General features: G+C 35.0%; 4 protein-coding genes across 13 annotated transcripts in view; 2 read left to right on the forward strand and 2 right to left on the reverse strand.

The window, feature by feature from the left end:
• Window positions 1–12: 12 nt before the first annotated feature.
• LOC106166455 (dimethyladenosine transferase-like) lies at window positions 13–4,562 on the reverse strand. Its single transcript, XM_013545029.2, has 11 exons — window positions 4,393–4,562; window positions 4,089–4,162; window positions 3,648–3,734; window positions 3,451–3,512; window positions 2,862–2,955; window positions 2,625–2,674; window positions 2,337–2,460; window positions 1,884–2,041; window positions 1,624–1,687; window positions 1,278–1,384; window positions 13–1,111 (listed from the first exon to the last, which is right to left on the reverse strand). Exons 1-11 carry the CDS (start codon window positions 4,448–4,450, stop codon window positions 1,069–1,071), a joined length of 921 nt encoding a protein of 306 aa, XP_013400483.1. The 5' UTR covers window positions 4,451–4,562; the 3' UTR covers window positions 13–1,068.
• LOC106166457 (uncharacterized) lies at window positions 4,550–7,578 on the forward strand. Its single transcript, XM_013545030.3, has 5 exons — window positions 4,550–4,702; window positions 5,139–5,208; window positions 5,479–5,781; window positions 6,142–6,441; window positions 7,042–7,578. The coding sequence occupies exons 2-5, from the start codon at window positions 5,193–5,195 to the stop codon at window positions 7,224–7,226; spliced, it is 804 nt and encodes a 267-aa protein (XP_013400484.2). The 5' UTR covers window positions 4,550–4,702; window positions 5,139–5,192; the 3' UTR covers window positions 7,227–7,578.
• LOC106166458 (ubiquitin-like-conjugating enzyme ATG10) lies at window positions 7,351–12,360 on the reverse strand. 3 transcript variants are annotated; one of them, XM_013545032.2, is made up of 7 exons: window positions 12,177–12,360; window positions 10,196–10,333; window positions 9,683–9,797; window positions 9,295–9,392; window positions 8,874–9,046; window positions 8,207–8,364; window positions 7,351–7,946 (listed from the first exon to the last, which is right to left on the reverse strand). In XM_013545032.2, exons 2-6 carry the CDS (start codon window positions 10,250–10,252, stop codon window positions 8,277–8,279), a joined length of 531 nt encoding a protein of 176 aa, XP_013400486.2. In that variant the 5' UTR covers window positions 10,253–10,333; window positions 12,177–12,360; the 3' UTR covers window positions 7,351–7,946; window positions 8,207–8,276. The 3 variants fall into 3 exon arrangements, with proteins under 3 accessions (XP_013400486.2, XP_013400485.2, XP_086857442.1); XM_013545031.2 differs by lacking the exon at window positions 12,177–12,360 and adding an exon at window positions 11,318–11,460; XM_087001316.1 differs by lacking the exon at window positions 12,177–12,360 and adding an exon at window positions 11,308–11,454.
• A 1,885-nt stretch (window positions 12,361–14,245) lies between these two features.
• LOC106166446 (single-stranded DNA-binding protein 3) overlaps window positions 14,246–25,614 on the forward strand; it is a 53,428-nt gene continuing 42,059 nt past the window's right edge. For all 8 annotated transcript variants that reach the window (XM_013545015.3, XM_013545012.2, XM_013545016.2 and 5 more), the window contains exons 1-4: window positions 14,246–14,401; window positions 14,822–14,894; window positions 16,335–16,396; window positions 24,767–24,851. In XM_013545015.3, the coding sequence (XP_013400469.1) occupies window positions 14,346–14,401; window positions 14,822–14,894; window positions 16,335–16,396; window positions 24,767–24,851 (276 nt within the window). In that variant the 5' untranslated portion in view covers window positions 14,246–14,345. The remainder of the gene's footprint in view (window positions 14,402–14,821; window positions 14,895–16,334; window positions 16,397–24,766; window positions 24,852–25,614) is intronic.

The raw sequence follows: 25,614 nt of genomic DNA on the forward strand, positions 1-25,614 counted from the left end.
AAATTCTGTATGTTGTTTTCGTAACATTTATTACAATACATTTTAACATATAGTTGATAAATAACCAAGACAAGAACTTCATTTCCATATTTACATAGGTTTCCTTCAAAGCAACCTTAACTATTACAATCACATTGAATGTATGTCTTTGTTGAAATTGGCATCTGAATGTTAATTGTACAATCACTGCCGGTGTGACAGAGTCCCCCATGATAGAGAGTCAGCTTCCCATTCATTTGAACAGGTAAGCCTAGATTTTGACACTTAGGTCAGGCTAAACCCAACCATTATAAGTAAATGGAGGGCGGACTTGCTGTTACACGGACCCTCAGTTTTGATTCACCGGATGTAATATAATGTATAGGTGGAACTATGCACCAAGGATGTGATCTTAGAAAGCAATACAAAAGTAATCAGAGAAGTATGGCCAACAGATACATAAGACTGTAATTCTAAAGACCTTTGGAGAAAACAAACTGAAAAATAACTGTGGATAAATTCTGTCAGCTTTTATTTGTTGCTGAATATTGAACTAGCTAGTCTGCCATTATTTCTGACCCCACTCTCCTCCAAACTCCACGAAATCTCTCTTCATTATACACTAACTCACAAGACTGCTGCCTTGGATGATTCTCATCAAGTTGGCTCAGTTGAAATTTTAAGTCTTTTGTCACGAGTGTATCCTTTGTTCCTTCATTATTGCTGACAGGCACTTGTCACTGCCCCATGAACCAGCCCTGTCAGTTGAATTTAACTTGCTAACTACCAGGATAGTAACATGGTCAGCAACTGTTTTATAACTTTGTCCTCTGAAGAACTTGTGCATGGAAAATCATTCAAATTGAACAGAATGCAAGGATACCCGTTACGTAAGGATACCCATACATGGTACTGATGCCAACTTCAGTACTAATTACAGTACAAAGTTTGAAGGAAAGCAGGCCTATTTGAAATGTACTTTCATCATGAAGGTACATATTGTCAAATCTTACTTCATCACAATACATCTTGGTGATGTCAGGCCTAATTCTGCAGTGTTTTCCTCTTTTTTCTTTATTTTTCTTTTTGTTACGCAAAATGAATCCCCTCTGCATTGAAGGCATGAAGCAACCTGAAGGAATAAACAAGGCAAATCTAAAAATGTTCTTTAACATGTATTTATTCTGTTTTTATGATACTTCATGAAGTTTATCCAGGAACAACATGAAAAATATATTTGAAAAGTGAACTCGTGCTTGTCTCTAATGGGGAAAATAAGCTGCAGTCAAGACACTTACCCCAAGAAATCATCCATGTCCATAGTCCTTGCTCTCTTTTTCTCATAATCGTTTTGTATAATTATATTTTCCACTTTTTCTTTTATATCAAAATTTTGAGGAAGAGGCTTGAACAGAAAAGACAATTAGGTCAATAATAAGGGAGTGACTAAAAAGAGGACACACCTGGATAATTAAAATAGCCAATTTCATAAATGATATAAAAAATACTGACAAGTTGAATGGTCAGCAGGATGAAAACAATGGCAAAATTATTTTTATAAAATTTAAAAAGCAATTATATCTTGAAAATTCTATGTTCTCCGCCTTAAATAAAAACATTCATACATAAAAATTTGCTACTTACAATATTTTTTACAGAACAATGTATCTTGTAATTTTTCTCTAGCATTTCTAATACTGTTGAGAACCTATGGGAAAGAAAAAGTAATAAATTAATTATTAATTTGTAATCGAAACTACACATTAAAACAATAATTGATTTACAAGTGTGCAGATAATAAATGTATTCTTCCATTCAAAACTTTTTTATCACCACAAAAATATAGACACTGAGTGAATTTCACAAATATATCACACACTTTGATAACCTAAAATTTTGAGTACCTAAAAGCTGCTCCAATGGTTTTATTTTTTCTAGAAAAACATATCCTGGTTAAACCATCCCATTCCTGGAAGTTGATTGGTGGTGGTGGTATTTTTGGCTCTATTCTGACAACACTGGATTCTACTTTAGGTGGGGGTCTGAAATTGTTTTTGCCAACCTGCAATGAGAGTAGCATTCATCTAACACTGGATATATTAAAGATAAACTGTTCTCATACAAATTTTGGATATTTTTCATATTTTTCACTACAGGCTTTTGAAAGGCAAAGAATTGCTTTTCCATTATCGACTCCTAACACTCTTAATACATAAAATAGAAGCAATTTTGTTAAAGGTTCCAAATTTCATTCAGCAGATATCGTTTGCAACATGAAGATCTTTTTTCTATTTACTTAAATTTTTCTGAAAATCAAGCTTTAAAACTTAAAGGGTAAGGTAAACGTGGTCCCTCACTTTGATCAGATGGTCCACTCTGGCCAGGAGCTGAGTGTTAATGGACAGTCTACAGTACAGTTTATCCCCTGGCTTAGCCACCAGACGCTGAGCAAACTCTCTTTGAAACATCAGTATTGCACATCTGAAAATTTGTTGTATAATAATACTCTATAATAAATATTTCCAATATTTATAGATGGATGACATATAATTATTTGGCCTTCTACCTAATCTGGTCAGTCTGCTCAATACAAAAGTTTAATCCACATGTCATGTTACAAATTTAAGCCTAGTAGTTAAGTTTACCTGAAGAAGGGTCTATGTAAAAGAAGCTTGAAGACAAATGGGGAGGAAATCTGAAATAAAAAAATTAATTAGCCATTAAAATTCATATTGAAAATGAATACCTTACAAAATCAACATTTTCAAATGAGTTAATTTTATGTATTTCAAATGGTGTAATTATGGAAACCACTAGCACCATTTTTACTAACCACTTACAGTCACAATGCATGTATCTAAATAACTAAGAGTCCAGCTCACCTGATACGGCAAATTTGCAACACATACATCAAAATAAGGTAGATCTGTTTTTAAAACATCACCAACAACCACTTGTAGTTTGCTTGATAGAGGCCTGCAATAAAATTAATTTCTTAAACTTTGCATATCTACATTTATAATCTTATGAATAAAATCTTTTCATTCTGATAGGTCCAGGCCTCTTATGTAAATGTTCTGTGTGATGGCAGGGAGCATAAAGTCACAAAAATATAACAACTTTTAAGTTCAAGCCTAAGTTTTGTGTTCCTGCAATGGGTCATTGATATCATAGATGATAATATCCATAGAGCTCAAGAAAATGTATCGTGTCAAAGTTTATAAAGACTTAGTTCTTGAGTAGTGTTCAGTTGTATGTATGTATCATTTAAGTAAACATGGGTTCACATAAGACTACAAAAGTTTTTCAATCACTTGATTGATTTGACAACAATTCAGATATGGGCTCCACCAGTACCACGTTGATTGTGCTTTAATATACTCTTTCAACAATGTGAGAACATACTCAACAATCTCCTCCTAAATTAATCTGGCAAAATGAAATTATAATTAACTAAAAATTTACACTTACGTGCACTGCACCCTTTTCTGTAATTCTGCAGCCATTCTTGGATCAATCTCACATGCTATAACCTGAAATATAACAAATATAATTATGACACTGATAACACTGTGATGGAATCATTAAATTCTTTAGCTATATTACATATTTCAAGAAAATTCAGGACAAGATCTAAAAATCTGCAACTGTTGAAAATTTTTTCATACCTTTTTTGACTTCTCTAAAAGCTTGACTGTCATGTTTCCTGTGCCAGGGCCTACCTCAAGGACCACATCCGTGGGTCTTAGGGCTGACTGATATAAAAAATAGTTTCCATAAATGGACAATATATGTTATCTATTTCTGCACAGTGGCTTGTAGCTTACAGGTTCATTACTGCCATTTGTCTGTCATTGTTGAAGCAAAATTTTATGACTAGAATTTTTATTAAAGACTTAAAAAGTTAATTTGGCATTATCTAAATCAATTTGTTTCAGTCATTTTTCTTTCGCTAGCTTTTTAATTTCTTTGTTCATAATGTATTGAACATAATTGGATTTTTTACTCTAAATAAATATTATTATTATTATTAAAAAATAACTTATGGAATGAACTTCATACACTTTCTCATTAAAATGGTGTGCAGCTTATGAGCAAAGCAAACATACCTTCTCTACCATGCTTGTGATGATCAAGGGGTTTTTCAATATATGCTGTCCAAGCCCTGTATTAAAGTTTAGTCCTAGAAAAAACAGTGGGTATAAATGTAAAGTAGGACATCACTTATTAAAACAGAACATTTTCTTTAAAAAGATAAATCCAAAACAAAAAATGACCTTCATAGCCAACTGAACAGTGTATTTCTAATATACTAACACTGTGCATCAGTGGAATATGGGTTTAATATAGGAAATAAAAGTAATAATAATAAAAGCCTGACAGACTTGACGATCCATGTCATCATATTGTTACCTTGTTTCTGGACTTCTTGGTGGACTCTGGATTTCTTCGCCGACTTAACTTTTGGCATCTTGATAGCGTACCTAGTTGCTCCTCTTGGAGAAGAGGTTTTTCTACAAAATAGTGACACGGTACTTTACACAGTCGTGAACCAAACACGTTTTCAATTTAAAGCGGAAGCGTTGCCCTAAATGACTCTCCTTCATTAGAAGAGTTCTTACGGAAGTACTGCCTTGTTTGTTTGTTGGTTTCTTAACTTTACCTGCAAGATGAAATAGGATTTTGTCCTGGTTATATTACGCTGTTTTGCCTTACCTCTTATGTAAGTTAATTCTTTGAAAAGTGGAGTTATCTGCTCTCTTAGTCACATTAAATCTCAGCCTGTAATCTTCAGTCAATTAATGGATCTAATTTTTTTTTAGATTTTTAATATTTTATTACTTTGCACAGTTTTCAGTAATACGAAAGAGGACAATATTTTTGTTAACCAATACATGTAGGGCTACAGTATTGTAACACAATTACAAATTCACGAGTACCTCTCGTTGAATGTTTGCCAGTGGTTACAAAGATGTGGCAAAAACCGTGGAAAATAAAAAAAAATTGTTACAAAGGAAGAAATACTGTAGTAATAGTAAAGTGCTATGCCATGTTCTTTAAATGGCAGTCTTTGGAGAGAATAATCACTTGCATTTATTCAAAATATACTTTTATACATGTACGTTCAATTTTGTATTCAAAACCTTTGATAACTGCAGATCTACAATTCTACTCATATTCGTGAGAACGCAGAAACACCAATACTTCAAGATATGGCAGCTCCACGGGGTAAGATTTAAATATAGGATAAGGCCTGAAGAATGAAAACCAGCAATGTATACGCTTCTCAGAATTAAACACTTTCTTTGAGCAAGGTACAATGTACATGTTGCTTTTTATTCTTTTTGATCGCCATAGGTGCCTATATTAGCAGTACCTAACACATACACTTTCTTGTGGTAAGTTACATGTAAAATGGGATAGAAAGAATAGAAATTGAGATATTTCTTAAGTTTATTTTGATATTTTGATGTCTGTTTTAATTTTTTTTTCCTTTAGGCATGACAAGAGAACACAGAGCTGCCCTGATCAAGAACCGTCTTACTCTAGTTAATGACATAACAGAGCCGTCACTGCTAAGCATTCTTAATTTCATGTATTCCAAATCAGTTTTAAGTGACAGGGAGTATGAATACATCAAATCCAAGCGAATCAAACATGATATGAATGAAGAGTTTTTGGACATCCTTATTGGGAAGAGTGATGTAGGTTTTTATGTCTTTCTGGAAGCCTTATGGGAGGAAGGAATGCATCATGTTGTCAGCCAGCTCCAGGGTGGATCAGGGGCAGGAGGAGACGCAGGTGTGCAGTGGAGAGCATCTTCCATCTGGATTTTCTTTTTCTTTTTTTAAGTATAATACACAAGGCATTTGGCCAGCAATTTCAAGTTTTTTTAAAGTGGGTCCCCACCCCCTTCTTTGCCCCAGTTTAAAACATGGAACAGAACTTATGTCAAGTTTTGATTCAGATTGTACCTTTTCTGTCACAGAAGCCAGTTCCTTCAATAGATTATTAAAAAAAAAAAAAAAACAGTTAAATCCCTGTGGAATCATCAAAATGAGTTTGACATTCATTGAAAATTATTTCATTGATATATTCATAATGTACTAAACAGTAATCTGTTATAAATATAACATGGAATTTTCAATTTTATCTTTAAAGTTGAAAGCATGCCTGGAGTCATGATGATGAGTAACCATCATAAGGATCTTCTTAGGCGCAATAGAATGGCTTTAACAAACGACATGACAGATTCTGATACCAAGTTTATCCTGAACCATTTGCTGCAAGAAGGTGTCTTCACTCAGAGAGACAATGAGACAGTGAGAGCAGAAAGGACATGTTATGCTAGAGCTGAAAAACTGTTAGACCTCCTGCCAGGAAAAGGAGAAAGTGCTTTTGAAATATTCCGCTATGCTCTGTGCGAGGGTGGCCAGGAACACTTAGCTGCTCTGCTTCAAGGTTATTTTCCTTTTTATATTTTAAGTTCTATATTTTTAATCAAAACCAGAGTGCTCAAGAGGAGTCCATGACTGGCCACTGACATTCCTCTTGTAATGTTTTTTTTTTCCTGTGGAAGACACTTTGCAAGTGAAGACAGTTACATTATAGTTGTGATCAGGATCTTCCATTGCATCTTGCCTTTATGGCAAGTCCTTATAGGCAACAGCTATGCTATGTAGCCAGTCACAGTTTAGGATGTACACAAATATCATTCACTGACAATGCCTTGAATGGTACCACGATTTAGCATTCACATTTACGTGTATATCTTCTTAACTTAGCACATTTACTCTATTACTGTATACACCTTATCAATAGATTGTTCACGGTTCCAAGGAATTATATTCAATGATGTTTTAGAGACAGTAATCACTTATGTTGGAACAAAGATGGAAGTGAAACAGCTATGTTTCACTGTTGTCACTTGAGCAGTATCAGGCTGAATGCTCATGACAAGAGCAAAACATAGCTGTTATGCTGCTAATGGTGTTCCAGAGCAACTATAAGTGATTACTATCACTAAAACATCAGTAAATACGTCCTCTTGGTTTATTACAGATGGTCAAGACACCTACCCAGTTCAAGCCACCGACCAAAGCTTGAGAAATCCCCAGGGATATGGACAGCCTTATGGTCAGCAGCATGTGCCACAATACGGACACCCTTACGATCAGCAGCATCTGACACAATATGGACACCCTTACGGTCAACCTTTTAGTGCGCAGTATCAGCAGTTTCAATAAATGTTTCTTTTATATGCACAGTCTGTTGAACTCTTTCTGGGATGATTTGGTCAGTTCTTATGGTCAAGCCAATTTGTAAGCAGGAAACTGTTTGTGATGTGAATGTAATATAATTCCATTTGGATGGGCTTCTTTGTAAATGTTTTTATTCATTAAAACTTTTTACAAGACTAGAAAATGTAAGACATTATGAAGAAATATTTAATAAGGACCATTTTCTTTTATTTTACTTTGTTAGATGATTTTTAAAAAGAAAGCATATTTGTCACCAATGTACAAATTAAATATCTTATGATCACAGTATTTAAATGATCCAACTTTTGAAAAAAATAAAGAGAAAGTTTGCAAAATATGTCCTTGCATAAATCTTCGTTTTTTATCATTAAAAGGCATGTTGCCTCAGCACTTAAACAGTGAATACATGTTAACACAACTCTGAACTTCACCTGCTGTTTAAGACAGATATTCCCATACTAATGTAAAATAACTATTAAAAGTTTTACATATACTGACAACTGCACTTTTTTAATCCTTGGTAATTTTCCTTGCAACCAGTCGTAACTTTCTTAGGATTAGACCTATTGAATTGAGAAAGTGCAGGCTGAGGCCCATCATGAAGAGAAAAGATTTATGTGACTACTTCAGTCAAAGATGTCATTGGAATCCTGTTCAGAAAATCCAAACCCAGGTTTGTCTCATCTGTGTTCTCCAACTGCCAAGCTGCAAAAAGTGTACAAGTCAATCTTAAAAGAATGCAGATGTACGCCAGTGATAATATTTACATTAAATGGAATGGTTTCCCTTTGTTACTGAAAAACTGACACAACCTAAATGTATGTACTTTCTACTTTAAAATACTGGTTGAAAACCAATACATTCCTATTTGCAAAATTAAAGCTCAGGTAATGTTCTGCTGAATTTAATCATAATACCAAGGTGAGCTTGAAGCATAATTTACTACTTCACTCAAACTTTCTTACCTTTCCTTTATGTAGCACAGGCATAGTAGGCAACACCCCTGGCTTGTAGGTATGGTTCACACCTGTTGCCTCAATTATTCCCTATCAACCCGTACTCTAAAGACATTCCAAGTCTCACCACTGGTGCAACTGAACTCAGCCACTGGACTAAATAGCTTCTGGAGTAATAATAGATATAAACATTTTCTTATATTACATTTTCTTTAAATTATATGCTTGTTAATGTCAGATGTTGAACAAGCATGTTCAGTTGTACCAAAAAATTTGTTTCACTTGATAATAGTACACTAAACTTGTAACAGCCTGCTTGCTGGTGAGCACTTGAACTTCCCATATTTCTTACACTACAAACTGACAATGTGTGTCTTCAGTATGCAAGTAAATTTGACAGACAGTAAAGGAAAATAATATCAGTTCTTTTTTGTCACAAAGGTTGAACCAAGAGGGTATGTTTATGTATACATCCTTGGTTTATGGCAACTACACCATGTGGACAGTCAAACAGGGTTCAAAATCTATCTAACACTGGTTATGATTGTTATGTTCACTTTTCATTAGGGTTATTGTACTCTTTGCAATATATAAAACACATATTGAATGCATACGTAAAAATATTATATCTATCTACCTATCTATCTATATATATATAATTGCTATTAGCACCCACCCTTTTCTTCTCATGCTGGGTGTATGGCTTGTGGCACTGACACCTGCTAAACCCTGTGCAATATCTGTGGATATCTCTGGTTTGGTGGCTCTTGAGAGGATGCTATGCTTCATGAGACTGGCTGTATGGCAAGGGTGAAGCTGGAAATATGGCCTGCCCAATATAGGATGTTCCTGAAATTCATTAAATACGACATTTTTAAGCCAAACTTGTGTACAATAATTGACAATGTTACAGTGAAGTTTTCCACAAAATTGGCACTCAATATACATTTTTCCATCAACTTAAAAATAGTTTAAATGATAGAAAACAGAATAAATAAAAAAATAAAAATCTCACCAAGACCCAAGGATGAATATCATTTCATGATCCCACAGGAATGATTTTACTTCACTGAATTTTTAATCTATTTTCTACTTACCTGCTGCGTAAGGAATGTCCACCTTTCTTGGCTAAGTCTGCTTTGGTAAATTTGAGGTACTAAGGACCATATTTCATCCAGGGTCAGGAGTTTCCCACCTGTAACATAAAAAGTTAATTTCATTAGAAATACCTTTCATTATTCTTCTCAAATGTTTCAAAAACTCTTCAATATCCAACATAAAAATTTAATAAAATTTTTTAGCAAAAATTCTTGGGACACTATTTAGCTACAATAAATTTAGCATAAAAATGTTGAATAATTCTTTTTTTCTTTCTATTATTTGTTAGTCTAGAAGATAACATCAAATAGAATGTGTTCTCAATTGTTGTACCCTAAGCATATTGTTTAAATGCAAGCTGCATCATTAAGTTAAAGTTATACTTACTGTCATGATACATGTTAAAATACAGGACTGGTACACTATAGCTGTCACTGTACGCTACATGGTATTCACATGATATCACCCTGGTCTGAGGCTTTACCTGGATAGTATTTGATTCCTATATCAAATGAGAAATGCTGTTATTAAGATCCAAAATTTTCTAAGATTTCATGGAGAGAGATTTTCTTCCACATAAAATATAATATTGGGACATCCTAAACGGGAGGTTCCACAGGGGTTGGGGGACAAGGAGTCCAAAACATAAATCTTTGATTTGGTCAATGCTTTACAGGGAGTCCAACCCAAGCAAGCCCAACCAACCAACCCCTGATTTCCCAAAGATTTTGTAAGCTGCCCAGCCGTCTATTGATGCTAATGGCTGTCCAAATAACAACTGGATGGCTTTATGGGGAAAGCCCCAACCCTTAATGATCAATAATAATGATACACTCATAACTGTCATGTATGGCATAAAAATCTTAATTCAATGAAGAATATAAATTTAAACATATCTACCTCATCTTCAACTTCTTGCTCTGTAAGTTCGTCAACCTCCAAACTGGATTCCACCATGCCACTAGACACATCTGCTAAGTGTTGGTCTAACTTTAAGAGTTGTCTTTTTGATATATAGCCACACTTGGAATCATTTGCCTGAAGATGAATCCTCTACATTAGAACTAAGACATTTTAGGCGAATAAATTATAACCTGAATGTCAATATTTGGTTGCTGTATTTGGTATAAATAAGAAGGACATATCCAGCTGGCTAATTAGTTAAAGTCAAAAAAAAAAAAAAAAAAAAAAAAAATCCCCTGAAATCTATTTTTCTAGCATTGTAAATATTTCAGAATACTTGGCCAGTTGTTTAAACGAATTATTAAATTTAATCAGAATCAGAGGTTTACTGACAATCTCCCTAATTCCGGACATGATCAAATACAAATACATGAAGTAGTTCAGAGTGATTTCCATAAACAACTTGATATACATTGTAGTATTTAAACTAATGTAAAAATGTATTAGTACTAAACAATATATGGATCACTACATGAAAACGTATACTTTAACTCTACTTGCCATATCTTATATCTACTATTTAAAGGGGGAGGAGAGTGTTGAAAAATGCATCATTAGTGTGTCTACGTTTATACAGCATGGATGCAATTTTCACATCCCTTACTTTAAAACAGGCATCTTCAAAGTCTGTTGTGCATTTTGTTATATCAAAATCATTACATTGTAGAAGGGTAAGAAATAATGCTCTAATGGACTCTGGAGCTGCACTGCCCAGTATATCCCTGACAAGGGCTTGATATTTAAGGGGCCATCCCCAGACCCTATCATACTAACTGCTGAAGCTGCTAGGGGGTAATTAAATTATCGTTTTGCAGGTTCAGCAGGCGTGGCAGACATCTAAGTTGAGTGTAATTTAGCGAGAAACCCCTTGGAGATGGGTCGATCCTGTTAGAACGATCTAGGTGTGGGAACCCAGTCGTAAACTACCATCTTGCCCCCCCCCCCCTCCCCCCCAACACAATGAGATCTGTCGGGCTTCGCCATATGGGTCTTTAATTCAGTACTAAAATAACTTTTAATATTTTATTTTTGAAAATAGGAATACTAGCCCCAAAATACCATTGCTAACTGCCACGTATCTTTCAGTGTCGCAGAAAGCTCAACAAATGCATGGAGTTCGTCTGCAAATACAGAGGCGGATATCGTCCCATCGACCATGCTTGTTTCCTTTATGTTTTGACAGTAGAATGCAAAGATTCGGATAACCGAAGTTAGTATTACGCAGGCATTCTTGTAGTATTAAAAAAGTGTGACAGGAAGAACTGCCCCTTTAAAGGATTAAATGTTCACTAACACACTTCTCACTGTCAATTTACATGTACTTCAAAGTTACACCACTGGGACAATTGCTTTAGTTTAGAAGTAAACTAGCTGCTCTTGCGCGCAGAATTGCACTTCTTTTATTATTGAACTTTATCGGAAGTTTTGCACTCTTTCTTTCAAAATTGGTTGTTAATAACTTGTAACTGTATTTGACATAAGACAAATGCTTGCCTCAGTGATCATTTGCCTAATTGTTTTAAACTTTAAACTTTAATTTAAAGTGCAGCTTTTTGATTTATCTTTATAATATGATAAAAATTTTGACTCGCCATAAATATGGCCTCTATTTTTTATCCACGTCTGCAATTTTGCTTAACTTCATTTTAAGTAGTACATTTCAAATGTCAAAATTAAAATACATAGCAAAAATAACTTTCTATTTTTTCCACTTGCAAAGCTTGATTTTAAACCTCAGTATACGGAAGAAGGGGTGTTGTTGGAACAGCGGATGCAAGCTGGACAAGTCCAAGCCTTGGCTCCAAGACATGTGCTTTGTGCTTACGTGATCATTTGCACTCAACATTTTTACTTGTAACAAGCAAAAAATAAGAATGCAAAATTTCTTTAATTTTAAAAGAATGACGTTGCTTAGTACCTCCAATTATTTCACTGCAAACTGCAAACCTCCGGCCCCTCGCCAACATCGTTGTTTAGATGACCTATATTTCAGCAAATAGAAGTTTCAAGATCTCCAATGCATTGAGAAACCTGAAAAGTGGAGCAACCGCTTTTATCTGTACCAAATAGTACAATCGGCGTTATTTCGGCATGCAAATATTGATGATGACCATGAACTCTGTCACTTACAGGTCCTTGTAATTTTTGCTGTTGAATTTCTTGGATAATTGTTGATATCTTGTGTCCCATAAATTCTAGGTTTTGGTTAAATATTTAGTCCCTGTATATTAATACACCACGACTATAGTCCACGACTATATTATATACTGTTGCTTTCATTACACAAAATCGAGATTTTTCCACTTGGTATATTTCAACAACTTGAATGATGTACTCACTGGATAATTTGTAAGTTTTTTGTTGTTGATTTACAGGCCAAATATACCTCTGAACAAAGTAATATCTGCTGTATTCTTGAAAATACTGAATCAGTGGTACGTACATACATATGTAGAAGAGTTACCGGGGCGTCTCCCCTTTTTTCACACACACAAAAAAAAAAAAAAAAAAAAAAAAGAAAAAGAAAAAGAAAAAAAAAACATTCACACGGTGACAAAATCTGACATTCACATTTAGTCAGTTTTGATTTTCGAAAACATTGTTTACAATATTCTATTTTAACACAGCAATAAATGCAATACATAAACCTGAATCGACTTGGCCTTAATCAATAGTTTGTGTCCCATTATAATTCTCGTGAATTTTAAGCGCTGGCGCAAAGGGAGACGGGGCAAAACTGTATGACGTAGACAGGAAGTAGGTAAGCATATATAATGTTATATAACTCCCAAGTTCATGCACGGAGGGACGAAACGGTGTTTGCATTTCAAGTTGTTCAGCCCACTGCATGGCATCATTCAGTCTATAGATCAGCATCTCAAAAAAAAAAAAAAAAAAAAAAAAAAAAAAAAAATTCGTGACATCATAGGGTAAAAATGCTAAATATAGTCTGATATTTGATAAGCAGAATACCTGGTTAAAAATTCATCAGACAATTCCACAGACAAAGGCACCAATTAAGAACCCCACTCCTTCCTTTTAATTTTTTTAGGGGGGGGGGGGGTCGGCACTACACTACAACTGGCCCACGTGCTTTCCCTGCATAATATGTATGTCTGTAAAATTGAACTGTTCAGATTGTGTGCCATTGTGACTGTGATGCAGTATCTTTGCAAGTCAGAATAACGTTCACTTCGTAAATGCAATTTGATAAAACAAATAGACGACAAACAACGACATTCAAGCACTGGTCTAGCTGGATCTAGCTGACAGCTAGTAGCTTCCACCGGGTCCCCTCATCTACTGTTAAACGTGGACCTTAAAGACCTTACAGTGTAAGTGCATGCCTAAATTTCCAAACAGATCCAATCCACTGTCATATCCTGCTGTTATATTTCTTTTGACCAAGGCTCTGATTAAAACGACCTGTTTATTATGAAAATTACTAAATATTTTAATAAGCGACTTCCGGTTAGCGGGTTATAGCTATTATAAGTAAAATTAAGGCTCAGTTTAGATTATTTGGGTCACTGAGGTTCGTTGATGATAATAAAAATATTTACTTATCATAGTGAAAAGGTATTACGACTACGTTCATCCCAGGACAACTGATAATTACCTTATGCTCGAAAATCAGTTTCAATCATATTTTGATGTTAACCAAGCTTCTATGTATTTTACAAGGATTGTAATAAATTAAATTGTTGTACACATCAATTATTTATCAGTGTAAATTAACGCACTCAAAACGTAGCATCAAATAAATAAATGCTTCCATTAAAAAAAACAGTGGTATTTAGACATTTAACATATCATATTACTGCACAAAAACGTGAAGGTACGTTGAACAAGTCAGCGATGTTGAATATATGGCACTATATATTGATAGCTGGCTGGCAGCCAACCTCGCTTATCAGCTGGGCCGTGTGATGTTTGAACACGACAGTTTCAAGGCTCACCAATCCTCCGTAATAACTCGCCCAATCCAAGATTGCTATTTGACAGGTCCTTGTGACGTCTCTATGACGACGAGGTCAGTGTCGTCCTTGATCATGGTTTGACAGGTGCGTGACAGTCAGCTCCCAGCATGTACGCTAAAGGGAAAGGATCGACGGTTCCCTCCGATGCACAAGCAAGGGAAAAGTAAGTTGCTTTATATGCTTCGACAATTCTGTGCATTCTTTGAATTTGCTTATTTAATTTTGGAGCGGGGATCTTTGTTCGACCTGGGACGTATTTCCACCTGTAATAGAGGGATGCCCCTTTCATATGTGTAAATGGCTGTTCTATCAATTGCGCCTTCCGTTTGAGATATACGTGCTAAATATATTTTCTGCAATCTTAAGAATAAGAGTGTTTTACGCGAAACTATTAAAGAGTGTTAACAGTCAAATATGTAAGAAAATGACCTTAAAATATGATCAAAATATTTGAAGGGAAACCGAAGTTACAGAGCTTTGTAATGCGGCAGCTACACACATTTAAAATCAGAATGGCCGCCATTTCTGAATAATAAACACACAAGTAAATAATCGTAATGCAATGATATTTCTTTGTTTTCAGGCTTGCACTTTATGTATATGAATACTTATTACACGTAGGGGCTCAAAAAAGCGCACAGACATTTTTATCAGAGGTAAGTATTTCGATCTTTGTTATGTTCGCCGGTGACCGGCTTTGTATATAACATTCAAATTCCTACATGTGCACACACTTTGTGTTTTGATAAATTTTTGGAATTTTGTGGATAAAGGGGTTATTGACTTTGTCTCTGTATTGTGCTTTATGAAACTGAATTCATTTTCAAATACGATTCTGGTTTTACTTTTTTGTGTCTATGCTTTAACTGAAGAGTGCCTTTATCTGACCTCTTTGGTAAACTCAAGAGGCTCCAAAGGGGGGTTCTGTACAACAGTTAAATAACTTCCTTAACCATACATGATTTATGTTCTTCTTGTGGTTTCTTTGTTATTCAGATTGGTTACATAAATTATGTGTAAATTATGACAGAAAAGCAGTATGATTTTTAATTTTTATAAGGATAAAGGAAATAGAATATATATATATATATATATATATCTCGAAGAATTAAGTCAGTTCACCGTGAAAAAGTGCTCCACCCATGGCGGCGGCCCGTGGGGAGCTGGTATAATCAAGGATGTGAATAACTTAGCTTCCTCTCTCCATTTTATTTTATTTTTTTTTAAATAAAATGGAGAGAGGAAGCTAAGTTATTCACATCCTTGATTATATATATATATATATATATTTATATTGTACATGCACATTAACACCAGGTACTTGTCAATAGTTTTTGTTGCTTGCTATCATGATGTGCAAAAAGCACATGTTTGAATTTGATATCTGTCAATTTTTTAAAAATTGTTCTTTATATTAAATTAAATGAAATTAGTGTGTAGGGGGAGAGATATTTGTCAACATTTTTCAACCTAAAAATAAAGAAATTGGATGACATTGTATTTCATTTTTCAGTAGCCAACATCATACAGAATGAGAGTTATTTATATATAACTGTTTATTTTACATATTCTAAGGAGATGCCAGTGAGTTAGAGATAAATGAAGTAAAAGAATTGATATTTATCACAATTTGTTTTATTCAGAAATAGTATTGCCGTGTCATCTCCAAAGTTTTTACTTGTAAGCTTGCTTGAGTCTGCATCCTTTTATTCTGATGTTATCTCAAGTTCCTGTTTCTTACCCTACAGAAACATTATAGAGAATAAGAAACAGTTTGTGCCAAAAACTCTAGACCTTCCACATTCTGGGCAATCAAGGTTCAAAAGTGGGATACTGTTATATAAAATTTAAACTTTTTTCCCAGCCTGGTGCCTCTCTAGATGGGCAATAGCCTCGAGCTAGGGCCTAGTGCCTCAGACTAGCCGATGGAAGCAGTGATTTCATAATTTTTGTAGTGTTTTTTCACCAGTAAAAGACCCACCTGGAACTAATTTGCTAAAAATTATGAAAATTGAATTGCTGTTCATAAAAGATAACATGCCTTTTGAGATTTTAAAAAAAGTTGTAAATTTATTCTGTGCTTTTTTGTTTTACAGATAAGATGGGAAAAGAATATAACATTAGGCGAGCCTCCAGGGTTTTTACATTCATGGTGGTGGTAAGTAAATTTTATTCATATTTCCTGTTATTTTGAATTAGGTATTTTGAAGTGCTATTTTAAAACATGTCTCAATAAACCCTGCAATGTATATATTTGTTTTTCTAGAAGATAATGGTCAACCTGCCCTCTTTTCCATTTCCACTGACATTTGATAGAATGAGATAAGATTTGTCTTTAAAATTTACTTAATATTTTAAAATAAAATTATGATAAAGCTCTCAGTGACTTTATTTATAATAAAAGTGAATATCAGAATTCAACAAGTTATTGGACCTAAACTGTATGTTAGATGTGTCGAAATGATATTATTTTGGACTAGTTAAATGAAAGAGGTCAAGCAGGTATACTAAACCTGGTATGCCTCCGGACCATTTCTTGTTAAATGACTGGTCTCTTTCTTGTAGGTTACTTAGCCTTTAAGAAAAGACAATGATGTTCCATTAGTTTTGACAATTTGTCATCGATTTGATGACAATTTTTAAAAAAATATTGTCACTAAAAGTATAAATATTTTAAATTAGTTGACAACGGTGTACCCATTTGTACCAAGTTAAAATGAAAAAAAATTATGTTTGACAAAGTTAAATTAAGAATAGTATATTGTCCTTTTGTGGACTGTATTTTTAGGTTGCTTTTTAAAGGTGCATTTAGATCTAGTCTTACTTGAACTTAGAGTAATCTAATAGCTGTCATCAGACAACAAGATAAGAAAAACCCTGTCACACTTCAGAATTTTGCAACCCATTTTACACAATTTGTTTATCTGGGGATCTGTGTCAAGACCAGTTTTTGGTTTGAGATAACACATTACGTTGTACCAGTAGTACTTCATTTTATAATTTTGTGATAAAAAAGAAATATATTTTACTTCATAATGATGCATAATTTTAATATTATTGTGAAAAATCATAGCAAGACTGAATGAATTATTGTTCTGAAAGATGACATTTCCTTCCTAAATATACCCATCAGAAGTTAAAGGAATTCTTTGAGTTGGGGAGAGATAACTTTTTTAAATTGCATACCTTTTACCTTCACTTTCATATTACTGTCAGGCCATCATATCCTCTGCAAGGTTTGAATCAGTATTTAGTAGAGTTAACTATAGAAGGGTTGCAGTATATTGCTCTCCATAAGTTTGATAGAAACTGTGTAGGAGTCTTGGTTGGGCCTTGTGTAGGAGTCTTGGTCTGGTCTTGTGTAGGAGTCTTGGTCTGGTCTTGTGTAGGAGTCTTGGTCTGGCCTTGTGTAGGCGTCTTGGTCTGGTCTTGTGTAGGAGTCTTGGTCTGGTCTTGTGTAGGAGTCTTGGTCTGGCCTTGTGTAGGAGTTTTGGTCTGGCCTGGGATTGCTAGGGATCGGTGACATCAGCTTCAGAGCTGAGTTTTCATAAATGGAGTAGAAATGTTTAGGTTTTAAGTGTGGGTAGGTTTTTTAAGTGGGCAGATATACGGTGAGATGTGGGTGTGGAGTCCAATCATGGCGGTGTTGTTTTTGAACTGTACGTAAAATATATTAAAAGTCTGAAATTGACTGCCATATTTATATGTATTATGTAGAAGGTCACATTGTTGTACCATATTGTGGTAGCTCCAGTAGAATAGGATTATGCTTGAATTCCTTTGTTATATTCTATGCAGTAGGAAGGAAGATTTTGGTATAAGTTGTGTTTCTAATAAAGTTGGTGTCTGATAGCTATTAGCCGACTATAGGAAGCTACTCTGATAGCATGCAACTTTACCTCATTTACATGTGTGTGTGTGTGTGTGTGTGTGTGTGTGTGTGTGTGTGTGTGTGTGTGTGTGTGCAGAAGGGGGAGAAGAGACATATTTGATTTTGTTAGTAGGATGTACTTATCATAATGGGACTGCCATCTGAGTTGGCTCTTACCAAGTAAGGTGGACCCTAATGATTGACCGGGAACCCGCCTTCCTTCACCCAGTACTTGGCTAGCATAGTGCCTCCTATGCATGTGTGTCTTCTGCATATTGTGACAGAATTGTTCTAGGGCATGTTCACTACTGGACAAACTTAACATCCATTATCTGTCAATTTAGGTTGGCATGTTCCCTTCCATGCTTGATTATGGTCCATTTTCTGTCAAATTGGTTGACCTACCTTAGTGTATGCTATTTCAGCAGGACATTTGATTACGATTAGTTCACCTTAGGGAGTAGATCTTATCTCTCATGTCTCACTGCCGCCATTGTAATCAAAGTAATGCATAATCCACGAGATTGGCTTCCTTTGCTATAAAACTGTAGTCAGATGATCTCTTGAAATGGCAGTATTTAGTTAGATCAGCTCAGCTGGACTAGAAATGCTCATTTATGCTGGGGATAGTGCAAGGGATGTCACCATTGGGGATAGTGCAAGGGATGTCACCATTGGGAATAGTGTAAGGGATGTCACCATTGGGGATAGTACAAGGGATGTCACCATTGGGGATAGATGTCACCATTGGGGATAATGCAAGGGATGTCACCATTGGGCATAGTGTAAGGGATGTTACCATTGGGGATAGTGCAAGGGAGGTCACCATTGGGGATAGTGCAAGGGAGGTCACCATTGGGGATAGTGCAAGGGAGGTCACCATGGGGGGACTTGGCATAGGATCGTTTTTTCAAGCCATGAGGAGGGTTCTCTTGTTATCTGGTGGCTTAGTGATGTCAAAAAGACTTGGTTCAGTCTTAGGCCAGGTGTGAATGTGCCCATGTATACTTGTACCTGATGTTTGCTGTGAGTGAGGAGCTTTAGCAGGAGTTAGATAAGGAGTACTTACATGGAGGCAGGTTGTAATATGGTAGTTGCCTGATAAAACATCAAGTGATGAATTGTAAGTTAATCTGTGAATAATGTACAACATAAGTATGCATAATGGGTAGATAGATGTAACGGGTGGTACAGAAGGGATCAGGTTTACACTTGGAATACAATGCACAGTTTATACAAAGCGGTGCCAATGAAGAAATTACATTTTACGTTAAAAGTAGATGTAGTTAAAATTAATAAGCTGATTTTCTTTAATTAATGACATTGGAATGAAAAGTAATTATTGCGTTAGAAAATAAAATAAAAAATGTACAAGTGCCCGTATTCATCATTTTTCAAGTCATCTGTAGTGATATGTAAGATTTTCTCTTTGTCAAAAGATGGGCCTTACCACATACTAGTGTCAGTGCATAGGTGTCACTGCTTCATTTTTGAGACCAGCATAATTAAGTACACCACCTAATTAAGTACATACAAATTGGTGTGTTTTTGTTTTTTCCTGTGATTGTAATCTCTATTATCCATTTTATTATCTGTATCTTATTTTACCACCTAATGACTTACCGGAAAAAATGTGACATTTTTTCTTTGTAAAATTAAGCCATTTAGAAATCAGAGGAGGTGCATGAGCTCCAAATGCCCAGTAGATAATTAGAACCATTTATTCGTGTTGGTGGGTTTAATGAGGAAGGCTATATAACTGAGGATATGGTGTCGAAGCTGTGGGTTGTATTGTCTTTCTGGGTTCCTTTTAACCATGCTATAAGGTGGATTGGCTTAATTATTTACCAGTGAACCAATTAAGTTCAAAAAGGGGAGAAAATGGGTAGAAGGTGAATAGTGAGATTCCGTATGATGAAAATTAATCTTAACTTTACCAAAGGGAAATTTACAATGAATGTATAATTAGAAAAAATGATAAACATTAAGTAGATATTAAGTAGATATTAAGCTGATAAGGATGCTATGTTCAAATATAAGGATGTTATACATTTACCCGTCTGTGGTAATGACTTGGATCTTTTCAATACAATGGGGAAAATTATCATTCTTTCAGATACATAATTTTGGAATGATAAAAATGTATTTCAGTGAAGCATTTGTGGGGCTTTTACTGTATAGAGTGGAACTTTAAGGAAGCCTGCTCTAAAATTTTATTACTACCACTCAATGAAAATGTTCTAATTTTTTAGAATTTAACTTAAAAAAAATACAGTATCTGTAAAATTCACGATTTCTCCCCATTTTGAATTTAATCGATTCCTGTTCAGCAACTTGTTCATTCTCAATTTCTCTAAAATAATTTGTCATGCTGCTAGGTTGTTTGTAGAGAGAAATGTAAGGGTTTGTAAGATGTGGAGCAGTGAACAATGTAAATGTTGTATTGGACCTTTACTGTTGGAAGTGTTGGTCCAACCATGATCACTGCTTGAAAAACAAAGAAAGCAACCAGAATGGTGGAGCAGTTACTTACTGTACCCATCTCGTCCCAGATACACATTGGATGACATATTATTTCTTGACACACTGACTCTTTTTGCCTACCAGCCATGTCAAATTGCTGCTTTTGACCACATGTGCAATGATATTATAGCTGTAGTTGTAGGATTCTGTCAACTTTTTTGAAAGCATGTCAGTCTTTTTCTTAAGTCCACCAAAATACTTTTGGATTTGTTCAAGCTTTATTGTAATGAATAAAGAGAAAAAATATGAGATTTGTTAAAATGTATAAGACCGCCTACAAATATTTATAAGAATTTTAGGACGCCACCATCATTGTTACCTTATCAGTACATGGGTTGTCTATCAAAACCATTCAGGTACAAGTTTGTGCTGGTTACTGTTACCTGCACCTGTAATAATTTGTTAAAATTATATGAAGTCTTTCATTAGTAATTAATGCTCAAAGTGTCATTCACTTTATTATACCATTGTCCTCATTAATTAATGTGCCTAAGTCACATGTTTTAGAATCGGCTAGTGGATTTGGGTACAATATGGCATACTCAATAATGGCAGTTTATTCCTGTGTACCGTTTCCATGGAATGTCAGTGAAAAAGACCAAAACAATATTGCACCTCGCGTATTTGTAGGTATGTAGAGTAGTTGACAAAAAAACTTACAGCAGGGGTGAGATGGTACATGGGCAAATATCTATTCAAGTCAGATGGATCTTACAGCATGGTTTAAAGTTGGAATTTGAATAGTTAGGGATTATTTTCATAGCAAAACGATATTAAGAAACGTTCAAGTTTAACATGCTGCCAGATAAGATTTTGTGGACATCTTGAATCTAGATCGTAATACTAAAGGTGCATATATGTAAAATATGCTACATGCAGTACAGAAAGGGAACAGTGTTACTTCATTGATTATGTTATTAGACAACAGAGTTTGTTCTGGCACAGGATAGGTTGTCACAATGGATGCTTGTGGGAGGGTTTTTTAACGGAACACTGCCAAGGTGTACAGATGCAACTTGGAAAATATTTTGTCATCAAATGCCTCAGTGTAAAGTATATCATCTTATAATTATGTTATTTGCTTCTTCTTGTTTGTCTCTGTATAGCCTTATGTTCTTTTTGTAACAAGACAATTTACAGGACATGACAGGTTTCTGTGTAATTATTTTAAATTCTACCCTACACCAGAGGAGTTTTTATGAGACAAGTCTGAGATGTGAATCTGTCTGTTGTAGTTTGGGTCATTGTGCTCCACTTTGGCAGAAAAGATCCTGTTTGTTACAGTGATTTTGTGAGAAGTAATCATCAGAAGAGTTGTGTAAATATATCTTTCTTGTTGCCCAGTCGAAATAACAGTTGTTAAGGAAATTTAAGGGAGATTTTGCAAGCTTTCTGGTTTCGTGTGAATATTGTCATGCGTCAAGGTAGATACTGGTTATTTTTACATTTTGATGAAAATCACTTATTTTGAATTTCTTTCCTAAAGATAAGAATCTTACTCAAAGTTGAGTCAAGCTCATTGCTATCTGTGGTTATATTTGAGGCAACAGAGACCTCACTACCTTGTAGTGAGACCTAGAATAGTGTATTACTGTAAATTTATTGATCAGTGACCTGGTGTTTTGTTGTAGTTAAAACCAACAATTAAAGCAATAGGAAAGGCATGCAGCATGATTGCATGTTGCTGACAAAATGCGTGTGTAACATAGCACACAGACAGTTATTAGGGACAAGAGAGAAGAATGGGTTTGGATGTTAATTCTGGAGAAAAATGCTAGGTTTTGCAGTCCTGATGTAAGCAACTTCCAGCCTAAAGTAGATATAAATCCCAGGTGAAAATTTTGTGACATCATCACTCAGTGTGAAATGGGATTTTTGGCATGGTTTATGACTCCACAAATATAGTTCAAGTAAATTTGCCATGTTATACATTGAAAGCAAATTGATATATTACTCTTTATATGCCATTTCCATTTTTATTTTTTTTAGAATATAAAATTATAATGAAACATAAGATATATAAGTTTTACAATTCAGTACGGATTGTTGTATTGTCGGTTACTTATTTCAAATATGTCTATATTAATGAAAAATAGTAGATTAATGCTGATTGATTTCAATATTTTTAAGAGAGAAGTTTGAACTTTGCCCCCTTTAGAGCCTCTCAGTTTTCAGGCATCTTTGTGATGTCACTGGTGTTTGCCACCAGTTTAACAGTGAACATATGCATGCTGGGTCAGTAAAATGTGGTGCTAAGTGAGACAAAGCTAAACTACAGTAATATAGATGCATATTAAAATACTGTAGGTGAAAGAAAGTTGTTTGGATATGTGAAGGTATAGACAGGAATACTGAGAAAACCTGCACCTCTTGTTGGAAGGCTAGACCTCATGAAAAATGATGATGATGATCAGACATTTTTGTGATTCTTTTACTGACTTTACCAGTTTAGAATTTATCAAGTTACTCCATCTATTATTCATTTAGTGACAACTCTTTTCCAGCCCTTTAATTTTTTTTTTAATTTAAAATATGCTGCAACCTAAGTCAACAGTTTAAGTGAAAAAAAAAAAACAACTAAATAATCTGCATATGGAATATCCTGTATGGGTTGTTACATGTACAAAGTCCAATATCAGTCTGCCAAAGATAATTTTTTTTAGCTTTTTGTGTGTTATTTTTTTCAACCTAGTTCAGGATCTCAGTCATTTGATGAGGCATTTATTCATTTAAGCTGTATTTAAGTCAGCAGGGTAATTAGATGTAATAGAACAGGATGAAGGTAAAATACAATACTTGGGTAATTAATTCATTCCAATATCTCTGCTGCCTGTACACACTTGTTGTAAGAAGTCAATAATTGTGAGATTTATTGTAATACTCTATCCTGCCACCATTGCAGCTTGAAACATTATACAGTTGTCCTGCATCTACAAATGATGCAACTCAACTTCAAAAAAAAAAAAAAAAAGAAACAGTAGGATGTGTGTGGATGGATCAATGTTTCATAGAGAATTGAGTGTTTTATGATTTCTCTGAATGGGGTTTTTATCAAATATTGCACCAGCAAAGTTCCACAAATTACAGAAGTTGTAAGCAAGTGTACTGCAGATTTCTCCTGCTGAAAGGAGCATAGTTGTGGTGGATATTTAATTAACTTGTTTTTCTGTGACTAGTTTTTGTCCCGAGTTATCTTCACCCAGAAGTCAAGACAGTAGTGTGTCCTGGTATGCCCAGCAGATACTATATTCTAGCCATAGGTTTAGGTTGACTAGTGGGAGACAGAGGGAGGTGGGGTCACCCCGGGCCTAATACATGGCACAGTCTCCCACTAGAGTAGCAACACACTGGGGCACATATTTGCATTCATTTGTTTACTGTAAATTCTCTTTCAATGATTTACCTTGCTGTTGAACCCCCCTCCATTAGTCAACAGAACAGGCTTTGGTTTTGGGTTTTACTTTCTTCCTGCTGAGGAGAATGTGTATTGAAAGTAACTCATGCGCAGATGGCTGTTTACCTGGCTTTTGCTGTCTGTGCAGTCAGTAGATACAGGGGTCAAAGCTTCAGAGCCCCTTTAGCTTTGGACAACTGGATGGACCGGAGACACCATACCAGTCCACTTGTTTAGTATCCCGCCCAGTGCGAAAAGCAGATGGACCGGAGACACCATACCAGTCCACTTGTTTTCTATCCCACCCAGTAAGAAAAGCAAGGCCAGAGTAGGAGTCACCTTAAAAAATTTTTCTTTTTCCTCTGATGATTCAATATTTTGTGAAGTGTGAAAAGTTTATATCTAGGATAGTCTAGACAATTTGATGAAAGTAATATATATCTATTAAAAATACATCAGAAAATTCTTTTCAGCAAAATTAAAAGCTGATGGCAATTGCCTATGACAGTTAAGAAGTGTTGATAAAACTTGACTGTGGAGCCATCCCATAACATGCATACAAAAATGACATTCACATATAGCTTTTCATATTATGTTCATTTTGGATTACTGAAATCATACTTATGTCCCAATTTATCAGCATTAATGTGAGCAAATGACCAAGAAATCGGTCTTCACTTTCTAACATCTCTGTAACTGATCGTATATCATATTTTGTACATATTTTTTCTCTTTTTCAGTGTTTTCTGGGATCTTTACTGTGCAGCACCAGAGAGAAGGGACACATGTGATCATTCTAGTGAAGCTAAAGCATTTCATGATTATGTAAGTTGTTATTTACCATACAATAGCTTTCAGGACAGCTTGGTGGCACAGAAATAGTTCTGTAATAAGGTGCTGGTATTGACACTGATGCTTTCTGGGATTGTTGTATATGTGTCAGTAAATATGATTGGCTTTTCTAACCCTGGCTGTTCTGAAAGATGGTACTTTTAACTTGGGGATTTTATAGGTTTTATTGTTATTTTGCTTTGAATTAAAAAAAAAAATTCCAAAAAGTGAGTACTGTCAATTAATTTATTTTACTTACTGAATTGGAAGCTTGGAACCATCTGTTTCACCCAAGATTTATTTGGTGGACATTTTTCATCATTTAATTTGCTTATGTTGGAACAGTGTAAATGAACTAACAGACATGCTTGTCTTTTTGTGGTGAGCCGGCTGTCAGAATGATACACACAGCATTATATATAAACTAATATTGCCCCTTGGCCTAAAATGTGTCATGTTTTTGTCACAGAAAGTAGGTAATTCAGTGTTTGAATTGGTTGGAAGGGAAGTGCCCAGGCAGTAGCTCTGCCATAGTGATCTCCTTATATTTTGATCTAGGTGTAAATTTGTGGGAGGGTGTGAAAACAGCATAAATTGTCTAGACAATGCCACAATGATTTCTATATTATTGTAACATTTACAGTCCCCCATCAAACTTTTTGCCAATTTTTATCTTCCTATACACTATAAAAGAGCTGAGCTTGGAAGTTTTTTTACTCCCCCCCCCCCCCCTTTCTTTAAGAAACTTACGAGGGGG

This window comes from Lingula anatina, chromosome 1 (assembly GCF_051362555.1).
Source record: "Lingula anatina isolate TDL-2025a chromosome 1, LinAna3.0, whole genome shotgun sequence".
NCBI lineage: Eukaryota > Metazoa > Brachiopoda > Lingulata > Lingulida > Lingulidae > Lingula > Lingula anatina.